The sequence below is a fragment of the Miniopterus schreibersii genome (genome assembly GCF_964146895.1).
Source record: "Miniopterus schreibersii genome assembly, chromosome: 4".
In the NCBI taxonomy this organism is placed as follows: Eukaryota; Metazoa; Chordata; class Mammalia; order Chiroptera; family Miniopteridae; genus Miniopterus; species Miniopterus schreibersii.
The window spans coordinates 76514305-76526373 of NC_138105.1; the positions used below are offsets into that span (position 1 = coordinate 76514305).

General features: G+C 55.5%; 1 protein-coding gene across 5 annotated transcripts in view; it reads left to right on the forward strand.

Moving 5' to 3' along the window:
• BMP1 (bone morphogenetic protein 1) overlaps nucleotides 1-12069 on the forward strand; it is a 38827-nt gene extending 26758 nt beyond the window's left edge. For 4 of the 5 annotated variants that reach the window (XM_081134707.1, XM_081134708.1, XM_081134709.1 and 1 more), the window contains 5 exons: nucleotides 3748-3873; nucleotides 6873-7000; nucleotides 7397-7610; nucleotides 9197-9447; nucleotides 11341-12069. In XM_081134707.1, coding sequence (XP_080990833.1) covers nucleotides 3748-3873; nucleotides 6873-7000; nucleotides 7397-7610; nucleotides 9197-9447; nucleotides 11341-11475 — 854 coding nt within the window. In that variant the 3' untranslated portion in view covers nucleotides 11476-12069. Of the gene's footprint in view, nucleotides 1-3103; nucleotides 3467-3747; nucleotides 3874-6872; nucleotides 7001-7396; nucleotides 7611-9196; nucleotides 9448-11340 lie in introns of those variants that run through there. The other variant, XM_081134711.1, reaches the window with a different exon arrangement.

Sequence of the window (12069 nt, forward strand, 5' to 3'; positions counted from 1 at the left end):
GGGCATTTGCATTGGATGGTGTGGGACAGATTATCTGGCTATAGCCAGATTGCTAATCAGACCCTGTAGGCTCGATAGGTTCATGCCTAGGAAGGTGCCTCCCTTCCTCCAACACCAAAGCCTTTCCTCCCCCTCAGCCTGCATGTCGGGGACTCAGGTTCATCCAGCATTCATTTTATCTTATTTTATTTATTAATTATTCATTTTTGAAATTATTTATTATATTTACCTATTTATTGTTTTTTATATATTCTTTAGTTTATTGAGAGCTGCCTTAGGATCCAGTCCTCTTTTTTAAAAAAAATATTTTTTTATTGATTTCAGAGAGAGGAAGGGAGAGGAAGAGAGAGTTAGAAACATCAATGATGAGAAAGAATTATCGATGGGCTGCTTCCTACATGGTCCCTACTGGGGATTGAGCCCACAACCCAGACATGTGGCCTAACTGGGAAGTACTCTGACCGGGAATCGAACCGTGACCTCCTGGTTCATGGATCGACGCTCACTGAGCCACACCAGCCAGGCAGGGTCCAGTACTCTTGATGGCCCTGTCTTCAGGTGGCCTAAAAAGTAGTCAATAGCCCCTGTCCAGCTTCTCTGAGCTTGACTTCCAGGGGTCCCAAAAGACCTCTACCCTGCTTTATTAATCCCTCTGTCCTTGACTCTGGGGCCAAGCTGGGAGGTGGCCAGTGATCTTCCTGAGGGACACAGACAGTGCAGGGCAATGGGAGGGTTTTGTGGGGGACAGCTCAGGGATCTTCACCCCCAGCACACCTGGTGGGCTGGGCACAGGGTGGCAGGAAGGCAGGAAGCCTATGGCCTGTCCACGCTGCCTTCCTTTTCCCCTCCTTTGCCCAGGGTCCTGCATCCTACAGCCCCCACCCCCCGCGGCTGCCCTGCACCCCTGCCCCCCCCACCTGGATGCCATGCACTGCCCTGTGCACTGGTTCCCTGCTTGGCACTGCCAGCCACCTGCTTTGCTTAAAGTGCCCACAGGCCCTGCCCCTTGCTTGCTGAGACCCTCCCCTTTCAGTGCAAACCCCTTTCTTCCCTGTGCCCACCTGAAACTCCTACAAGGTGCTCACTAGAGGGCTGAGGGAACATAACACCTACTCAGGTGTGGGCTTGGCCCCAGGGAAACCATTACCTGCTTACTCTCGTCTCTCCCTGCCCTTCTGTTGCCCTTCTGTTGCTCCAGTCTTGGAGGGGGAAAGGGACTGACACCACATCTGTCAGGCCTAGAGCCCAGGGCTCTCCACCCATGGTTACTGCCCTGCTCTGGCACTGTGCCCACCCACCCTCAGCCCCGCACAGAGACGCACTTACACACACTCACACACACACACACACACACACACACACACACGTTGCCCCATCGCACAAGAAACCTGCAGAGGACCCTCACCAGTGGGCGTCAAGGTCCAGCCCTCAGGGCATGGGGCATCTGACTCTGGCCCCCCAGGAGGGGGGCTCATTGGACTTTTGGGACACCGAGCAAGGAGACTCTAAGCCAAGAAGGAGAAGAAGGCCTGAAGAACTTCAGTCTGATCTCAGCCACCTTCCGGGGCATTTGGCACTGGAGGGTGAGTGCCATCTCCTTGTTTGGGCCCACATCCACCCCCCTTGCTCCTGCAGTCTGCCCCCCTGGCTTTGAGGGGAGGCTGCCCACCCCCACCCCCACCATGCCAGGACCTCACCTGGGGATGGTAAAGCAGGCCTTCCTCAGGATTCACTTTTCTCTCATTCATTCAGCCATTCACTTATTCATTGAGCAAATGTTTTTTATCCCTACTATCCACCAGGCCCTATACTAGGTATTTGAGGTATATATGAGGAAGGCATGGTCAAAACATTTCAGGGCAATCTTTGCTCGGTCCATGAGCTCCCAGCATAGTCACCAGTGAGTTCCTCAGTGATACCCCATGATGGCCATAGGGTTCCCATCACCCCCACTTTCCTACAGGGCTAATGCAAAAGCAATTTCCACAGGCCCTCAGTCAGGGTCTCTGTGATGATCTAACTGAGGAGCTCTATAAAAGGACTTGGGGACTCTACCTCTTGGCCCTGGGTTCCTGCAGGCCCCAAGGGGTCTGGCCCACCTGAGAATGGACTGGAGAAGCATGTCCTTCTGGGAGCCAGTACTCCAGCCCCTGGGCCCCTCTCTTGATAGAGACAGGGCTCCCCTTGTCACAGACCCCACCTGGCCATTTGAATGCCAGCATTTATCTTTCTACCTTGTGGTTCATCTCTGGAATTTTGGGTGTCCATTTGATCCACACACCTTCCCTGAATACCTGCCTCTGTGCCAGGCACATGGTCCCCAGAGTGACCATAGACAGACGAGAATATGTGGGTGTGACATACACATGCCCTGTGACCATGTGTTTGTGTCAGTGCACATGTTTGTGCTCATGGGACAGTGCATGTGCAGGTCCACCTGAACATGAGCAGCTGTAAGTGTGAGCACGCTTGAGTGTGTATCTCTGTGCATGAGTGCACAGATGGGCAGATGGCTGATAATGTGTGTGCGTGTGGTATCTGTCTGCCCGTGTATTTGAAGTGTATCCTGTGCACACATAGGAGTGAACTTTTGGGTCGGTGTCTGTACTGCCATGTTGGGATGACAGGACATCCATGAGGGGATCCTGTGTGTGTTGGTGTGTTGACGGGGTGTGTGTTTAACATGCTCTGTAGCTGCAGCAGCCAGAATGAGAGAGCAGAGCTCTCCCCAGGGCCCACCCTACCCATGGATGCACCCCTCTGCCTGAGACTGTTTCTCTCCCCCGGTGCACGGGCCTCCTGCCCACCCCACCGGCCTTCTCCCCGCCACAGGCTTTCTCTCCATCAATTCATCCATCCATCCCTCCTTCCATCCATCCCTCCCTCCCTCCCTCCCCTGTTGCTGTGCTCCTCCCACCTGCCTCCCTCTGTGCCCTGGCTGTGCAGACATGGCCTTCCTGCATGTGTGTGCCCGCTGCCTTCCCGCCTGCCCCGTGGATCTGCCTCGAGGCCCCGGGTCTGGTTTTCACTGCTCTCCCTGCCTGGTCCCTGCCCTCCACCCCCACCCTTGGTCCCTTTTCTCCTTCTCTCTCTCTCGTTTCAGAAAAGAGGCCAGCTCTGCAGCCCCCTCGGGGACGACCCCACCAGCTCAAATTCCGAGTACAGAAAAGAAACCGGACCCCCCAGTGAGGCCTCCCAGGCCTCCCGGACCCTTTGTTACTCAGGAACCTCACCTTGGACAGAATGGGATGGGGGCTTCCGTGCTGCCCACCCCCACCTCCGCTCTGCCATTCCGGCCTGCCTCCCTCTGGCTGGACAGAACTGGTGCTCTCCTGCTCCCCCTTGTCCCCCTCACATGGACAGGGGACCTTCCCCGCCCCCACTCCCTCCCATTTTGATGGTGTCTGTGACATTTCCTGTTGTGAAGTAAAAAAGGGACCCCTGCGTCCTGCTCCTTTCTCTTGCAGTCTGCTTGTCCGTGTGTCTATTTTTCCACTTGTCCGTCTGTCCAGTAAGCAGGTAATGGTAGAGGGTTCCCATGCTGGTCAGCTCCAGACTCAGCCCTCCCTCCACCCCACTTCTACTTTCTCTCCCCACAGCCGGACCCTGTCATCGCCTTGGCCTCTCACTCCCCACCCAGCTCCCGGGGGGAGGAAGCCCAGCCAGGCCTCCCACTTCCCCTGGGGTGACCGCCCGGACCTCAGCCCTGCACAGACCCGGGGTCTGCCCTTGTTTGCTCCCCTGCAGACAAGGACGAGTGCTCCAAGGATAATGGCGGCTGCCAACAAGACTGCGTCAACACCTTCGGCAGCTATGAGTGCCAGTGTCGCAGCGGCTTTGTCCTTCACGACAACAAACACGACTGCAAGGAAGGTAAGCGATGCCAGTGCCGGTGCCCAGGACTGCCGGGCACCTCCCACTGCTCACAGCATGTGGACCTGAAGGACCAAAGGCCGGGGAGCACGAGGTCAGAGGTGCCATCTCCACTGGTCTCGGTTTTTAGACTTAAGGAGCTGAGCGAACCCTGAGGTCACCTCATTTCACCCTGTGCCTGGTGCACAGATCTCCCAGCCACAGCAACATCCAAGCCCCGTGCACTTTCTGTCTTTCCTGTGTGTGTCAGGAAAGGAGGAGCTCATGGCTGCCCCCAGACTCCATTTTAGGCTGTTCTCATGGTTAGTGCTTCTTCAAATCCATGTCCTAGTCCTTTCTGTAACAACCTCCCTCTGGCAGAGAGGTGAGATGGGACAGCGGTGAAGAGCAGAGACTCTGGAGCCAGACTGCCTGGCCCAGCCCCACCACTCAGCCAGGCAGCTGTGTGCCCTTGAGCCTGACTTCCTCTCTTTGAACCTTGGTTTGCTCCTTTGTGACATACCCCCTTGTAATAGCACCCACCTTGTAATAGCACCCACCTTGTAATAGCACCTACCTTGTAAAGGCCTAAGGCTATGAAGGGCTCCAAGTAGTGCCTGGCTCCTCACAAGCACAATCATGCATGTCACTGTTACTGGTCACACTGCTGACCCCAGGGATACTCACAACAGGGCTGCTGCCTCCCAGACACTGGAGCCCTGCAGATGTTTGGAAACAGCCCCCATGGCATCCTTGATGTCATCTGATACCCCTTTGGGCCCTATAAAACACTGGCCTGTTCCAAGGTGTAAATTTCATTGTGGCCCCTGCCTGCTAGGGACATACTATCCCCGCAGCACAACACAGACTTGCCTCTGACACTGAATGTCTTTGTGACCTTGGGTGAGTCACTTCACCTCCCTGAGCTTCAGTTTCCTCATCCACGAGATAAAAAAGTGGTACCTATTTTGCAGGGTACTATAAGCTTCAGAGATCTTGCTTTGAGCATTTAGCACAGCGGCTGGCCTTTTCTTACCATTATTAGGTAGACAGCCAAGGTATAAACAAACCGCTGTCCAGAATAAACAACTGAAGCACTTGACAGTGACCCAACAGACACTCAAGGCTCCTCAAATATGAAGTTCCTGACTCACGGAGCCTCCACATCTTTTAACTAAAGGGGGCCTAATTCTGATGTTGTCTAAACTGCATTTTATCTTTGTATCTTCTTTTAAAAAGAGGGTTTTGCTAAAGAACCCTTGACATCAACATCAAAGAGATAGCAGGAGAAGGTTTCCACTTCTTGGGAAGGCGGCCTGTACATAGTCGCTGAGATTCGTTTTAGAAGCACTCATGGTTCCTCACTCCCTTAAGGGATGGGCTAATTACAAATCAGTCAGTATTTCCTGAACTCCTGCAGGAGTACAGCGCTGTGCGAGGTTCTATAGCCACCCCCCCTCATCCCCCGCTGCCAAGGACATTGCAGTCTGGCTGGTGTGCAAGGAAACGTTGGAGGGCATGGAAGACCAGGGTAGGAATGGGGAAGAGAGGGCAGTGCCTGTGGACATAGGAAGTCCTAAAGGGGTATTGAAACAGCTCATAGATCAACCGGGGAGAGCCAGGAGCTCTACCTGCCTCCACCAGGGCCCTGGGCAGCCTGCGAGGGCACCACTCCTCTCCAGTCCTCATGGCTGTGCAGTCATCTTGTGAGCCTCTGACTATAGGAACAGCTGTGCGGCCTGCACCCCCACCCCACCCACCCCTTTCTCCTCCCCAGCCCAGCAGCATACTGGCTGCCCACTTTTCCTAGAGGGACCTGTGAGATTCGATGATAACCATAAATAGTGAACACTGGCTTTTAAATTGTTTGTGAGGCCACACTTTTCAGAGGCGGGAGGTAGACTGCAGTGGATCAAGGAGCCATAAGCAGTGAAGAGGTGGTGATAGCATGTTTTCTTGAAGGTTGGCTGAGAAGAAGAGAGAAGCTGGGCCGTGGGAGAGCTGGTTTAGGAAGGGCACAGCTCAGGAAGGCTTATAAGCTGGCAGAGAGAGGGAGGGTGGGCAGTTCATGCTACCAGGTCCCCAGGTGGTGGGCAGTTACAAGCTCCAGCTCAGAGAAGGAGATCATTCCTGCCAGAGAGGAGGGACACCTTCTCTGAGACAGGAAAGGAGGGAATATGGGGGCAGGGGAAGGTGAATTTGCAGGTAGAGTCAGGAAGTTGAAGTCCTTCATATTTGAGGACCACCGATGGCGTTTTCCAAGATGGTACAGCAGGACAGTGTGTTGAAGACCAGTCCGGTGCTCAGCCACGCAGTCCAGCAGGAAAGGGAAGTGAGTTAAGTCAACCAAGGAGGGAATATTGGGAGAAACTGTAAGGGTCGGGGCCATGGAGGTCCCTCTAAAGTTAAAGAAGCTGTGACAGGAAAGTGAGGGCCTGAGCGCCCTGGAAGAACAGGAGGTGGCCACAAAGAGGATGAGGTGATTGCAACATCGAGAAACGGTGGGTGATGGCAAAGGCGAGGGAGAGGTCATGAGCAAGTGCACCTCAGAAGGACGGAAATGAGAACCAGCAGAGCTGAGGGCAGGGACTGAGAGGCCAGTGTATGGGGTGGACCGTCTGCCTGTTTGTTGACATCACCGAGAATGGTGACAGGAGTTGGATGGAGAGAACTGAGTCAGGTGCCAAAGTCTTCTCTGAATGTGGAGGCGTGGCAGGAGATCAGAGGATGCCAGCATCTCAGAGTGCAGAGAAGGTGTGGCCAGATGGCCTCAAAGGTCCACCTATGAGGGTGGTGGCATGGATGCTGCCAGGTGCGGCCTCGCTTGGAACCAAGCAGCTTGATTTCCTGGGGCGGGGGTAACAATGGAAAAAAGTGATATAAATTCAGTCAGTTTTTATGTGGGAAGCAGGAGAAAGAAGGAAGGCAGGCAGGAGGGAGTGGCTTTCTTCCTTCATAGGGGACATTAAAGCATTGGGGATCCTGATGATCCCCTTCCCCAAACTCATCCCCCCCCACAGCCGGCTGTGACCACAAGGTGACATCCACCAGCGGCACCATCACCAGCCCCAACTGGCCTGACAAATATCCCAGCAAGAAGGAGTGCACCTGGGCTATCTCTAGCACCCCCGGGCACCGGGTCAAGCTGGTAAGGTGCCCACGCCCCAGCCTGCACAGGCACCCTCCTCCTCCATGACATGTAGCTGTCACCTATTTCCTGTCAGCTCCAAAACCCTGAGTCACTCAGAGGCACTGCTCAGAGCAGGGCAGACTGCAAGCTGATGACCTGGCTGAGTCCATAGGGCTGCCACCCTGCAAGAAGCCCAGTCTGATCTCAACAGAGGCCCTTCCCCAGTGTACACTGGGGGTGTATCTGCCATCACCCCATTCCCAGGTCCTCCCTCATTGCCATCCATGAGCCATGGCCCCTCCCCCCAGAGTCTGTGAGCAGGGGTCAGGAGGCCTGGGTTTGGGGCCACCTGTTGTCCACCCCACTGGCCCCCCACCACATTCCTAACTCACTGTCCTTCCCCATGCCCCCCAGACCTTCCTGGAGATGGACATTGAGTCCCAGCCTGAGTGCGCCTACGACCACCTGGAGGTGTACGACGGGCGTGATGCCAAGGCCCCAGTTCTGGGCCGCTTCTGTGGGAGCAAGAAGCCCGAGCCAGTTGTGGCCTCGGGCAGCCGCATGTTCCTGCGCTTCTACTCTGACAACTCCGTCCAGAGGAAGGGCTTCCAAGCGTCCCATTCCACAGGTGAGACACCTGCTACCAGGGTCCCAGGCAGCTAGGCCCTCATGCCAGCATTTGTTCAGGACGCATCTGCTGATACTGGTTTCAAAGGCAGGCCAGGCTTTGGTGGGGTGGTTATAAAGAGCTTGTGAAGGTGCAGACAGACCACGCCTGCGGCCTGGCTAGAGGCACAGTGTGTACTGAGGGCTGGGCCAGGGGAGCAGAGGAGGAGCCTCCTCGGCCAGGAAAAGAAGGTCCTAATTAGGGTTTGCCGAGGTGGCCTTCAGAGGGCAGTAAAAACGAGATAGGGAATCCTGGGATGGGGAGGGAATCCCCAGAGTTTCCAGTGCTAGGACACCCCCAAATTCACTCTTCATTCATTTGATACTATTTACTAACATGTAACATGTATGAGGCAGCGTTCTAAGTTCTGGTCACAAAACGTACAAAGCAGATGAACATCTCAGCCTTCAAGGGGCTTACTCTGTGTTCATTTGTTTATTTATTCAACAGCCATTTACTGAGCTCTGGTCCTATGCAAGAGGGATGTCAGGGCAAATGGCAGTGCCTCAGGCCTGAGCCCTTCACCCCACTCACCCGGAAACTCAGTCCAGGAGTGAGACAGGACCCGTGCAGATAATTACAGCGGGAGACAAAACATGATAAGGGCCTAGCTCTGGGTGTGACTGGTGGGGACATTCCAACAGGGGGAGGAGCCCAAACACAGCCCCAGCCCCAGGACAGCTCTGAGTGTATACAGGGGCTAGCAAATCACTTGGTTTGGCCAGAGCAATGGATGTGAGGCTACCAGTGAAGTGGGGACATTTGAATGCAGGGAAAGCCTGGGAGCCAGTCGTGGGAAGCCTAGAACGTCCATCAGACCCAGGGTGTTGGATGGGGGCTTTGTAGGCTCCTTGTGGGTCTCCAGCCATCTGCTGGGGACTCGCCAGAGCTGATGTGTCTACAGCCTCCGCTCAACACTTTCAACTCAGTCCCTGCCCAAGCCACGACCCTCACCCCCACCCCTACAGAGAAGGGTGAACACCACATGTCCTAGAGGCCAGAGGGCATCAGGAGGAGGTGGCTGCTGCTGGCCCTACCCTGCATGCTCTTGTTCCCCCTCACAGCACAGGGTCACAGACTGCAGGCCCGGAACTCCATCTGGCCCTCAGAACTGCTGTGTTTGGCCCCCACTGTGTTTTTTAAAAATATGAGCCAATATAAAAAATCAGGAGTTTTCACATAAAATCTAGATGTACATCTCTCTTAAGAATGGAATCTCTGGCAACTCAGGGCCCACATTCTCCCATGACAACCATCAACTGGAGCGACTTAGCAATGTCCCCTTTCCACAAGTGTGCCCTCCACCGTGCCTCTGCTCTGAGCCACCCCCATCCTGTGCACCCCTGGCCTCTATGGGCCTCTATCCAGAGGCAGAGCAGCAGAGCATGTATATGGGCCAAGTCCTGGGCCAGGTCCAAACCCAGCCCTGACTAGCCACGTGGCCTCTCGCAGGCCTCCAGCCAGCCAGTGAGGCCAGCGTGGTGAAGTGCAGCGCCCGCCTACCCGCAGCTCCACTCGGGGAGTGACGGCCCATTTTGTCCCCACAGAGTGCGGAGGCCAGGTGCGAGCCGAGGTGAAGTCCAAGGATCTTTACTCCCACGCCCAGTTTGGTGACAACAACTACCCTGGGGGTGTGGACTGTGAGTGGGTCATCGTGGCAGAGGAAGGCTACGGTGTGGAGCTCGTGTTCCAGACCTTTGAGGTGGAAGAGGAGACTGACTGTGGCTACGACTACATGGAGCTCTTTGATGGCTATGACAGCACAGCCCCCAGACTGGGGCGCTACTGTGGCTCAGGGGTGAGGCCCCCCAGATCCTCCACTCTTTGCCCCAATCCAGAGACTCAGCGACAGCCCAGTGCCTCTGCATGCATGGGGTGCTGGTGTGGTAGGTGGGAGCATACACCTGGCCCTTGACCAGAGCCAGGAGGCCTCTTGGGTAGCTGCTTACAGAGGCCTGCCCTGCCCTGGGCCATCCCCACCCAGGAAAACTGGTCCTTTTAGGGCAAAACAGAGGTTCCTACAATCTCTGGGATGGGTCTTGCCCTGACTCAGGCAGCCCAGCACCAGTTTCGCTGGGCCTCCAGGGTAACTTGCATCTGGGAAGGAGGATGGCGTTCCCTCTGCCCCCACCCCATTCCCTTGCTCCAATCCCAGGGCAGCTCACCAGGACTCAGAGGTGGGGGCCAGAGCCAAGGACCCGATCCTAAGCCAAGCTGCGCTAACTAGCCATTCTGGCTGAGCCATGAAAACACCCCCATCTCTTCCACGGCCAGCGTCTCCTCTTGGTGAGAGGCCAGCGGCCCCCAAGCTGTTGGTGCTGCTGTCCAAGCAGGCCCTGAGCATGGCTTCTTAGTCTTTTCAGAGACAGTGGGTAAGAGTGTGCTCGCTGGGGTTTTAACTAAGGCCACAGGAAAACCACAAAGGTGGATCTGTTTTCCTCCCGGTCAGAGCTATGGCTGCTGCTTCTCTTTTTTTTAAAAATCTTGTCCTCCTTCAGAGAATGCTGTCCCCCCCCCCCATCTCCTCCACCCCCCAGACACATACACTTTTGCACATGCATTCACGGTCATTCCCATACCCAGACATGCCCTCCTCCTATCACCTGCCGGTCCCCACCTCTCATGGCCATGCTCCAGGCAGCCTGGGCACCCCGGAAAGGGTGAAATTTCCCAGAGCTATCTAGCAGCCACTGGACCCAGCATTGTGGCGAATCCCTCTTAGGAGCAGCGCTTCAACCTGTTAAATGACAAGGGCTGGGCAGGGTGAGAGGTGGGGAACTGGAGTGGGAAGCGGAGCACACAGCCCTCTTGTTTGCCCTGCTTGGTGGCTCTGGAGTCCCCTGGCTACCAACCTGGCGCACCCCCCACACTTTGCCCTTTGTAACTCCCTTGATCTGGCACATTCGGGTGTCCCAGGTGGCTTCTTCCAGAGATTTCCACCAGACAGAAGTTAATAGGAGGGGACCTGGGGAAGGAACCCAATTTCATCAGAGCTTCCTGGAATGGTGGCTGGAAATGTCCCCAAGGTTCTCAAAAATGATCCTTTCTAAGCCTTTAGGGCCAGGGCATCTATGTGCTGATGCTTTACAGGTGGCTCTCGCTCTGAGGGCCTATACACAGAGGTGAGGAAGGGCTTGCAGGAACCTGGGAAGGGACATCATCTGGAGTTGATGATGGCCAGAGCTGGGGGAGGGGAGGTGGGAGTTGGACGGGCCAGGTCTAGGGAACCCAACTGTCCAGTCTTCTCCAAGACATGACTGAGACAACTAGAAGGCAGCCATTCAGAGAATCTGCTTCCTTTGCAGAACCCTTCACAGCCACCCTCTCATGAGCCTCCCCCCCCCAGACCCTTCTAGGCATGGAGAGCAGATAGTCTTTGGTCCTGTTTGTATGTGAGAGAAGCAAGGTCCAGAAAAGCTGTACCTTGCCTAAACTTCACACCTAACTAGTTCATAGCAGAGCCAGGTTGAGAATGAAAGTTTCACTCTGGACTTAAGACAAGCTCCTCTGCTTTCTCCCCTCCTCCAGGCTCCCCATTAAACACCCGCTAGGCTAGGCGAGTTTTTCTCCTGAATCAAGGGGTTGGGGGACCTGAGCCACTTGCTTTCCATAGAGCAGGGGACCTTAGGGAGGGAAACCCACAGCCCTAGCCCCTGTCCTCAGCCTCATACACATCCCCTTCCTCTGTCAGCCCCCGGAGGAGGTGTACTCAGCAGGAGACTCTGTCCTGGTGAGATTCCACTCTGATGACACCATCACGAAAAAAGGCTTCCACCTGCGCTACACCAGCACCAAGTTCCAGGACACTCTGCACAGCAGGAAGTGACCATTGCCCTTGCTCATCAGCCGGGACAGGTGGGGACATGAAGCCTGCTGCCCTCAGTCACCTGGACGGGACAGTGGGAGTGGGCAGAAGGCTGGTGCCCTGTCCCCACACCCCATGTTCGGATGAGGCTGTCCTCAGGAGGCAGGGACTTGGACTCCTTCATGAGCCACTTCCCCAGATCCCTGCCTCCCTTGCCCCTACCAGAGCAAGGGGCCAGGGCCCGGGAGCCAGAGCTTTCACTGAGACACTTGAAGTGGCCATTCCTCTGTGGGGGCCGGCCGGTGGGGAGGAGGTCTGTCAGCGGGACCCTCCTGCCTTTCCTGCCCATCTCTATGCGCTGGGTTGTGTATAGCTGGTGTGTATCTTCATTGTAATATATATGTCCCAGCCCTTCCCCAGCTTCATTTGGTTTTATTTTGAGACCCCACTTTCCACTGTTTCCTAGGGCATGAGTTTCCATACGTGTCCCACGGAATCCACAGTGGGGAGGTGAAGGGGAGGGGCAGAGAACAAGACAGGGCTTCTCTCAGGCCCAGTGGGCTGGTCAGCCATCCAGGGCATCCCAGCCAATAAACCGAAAGTGTTACAGCCAGT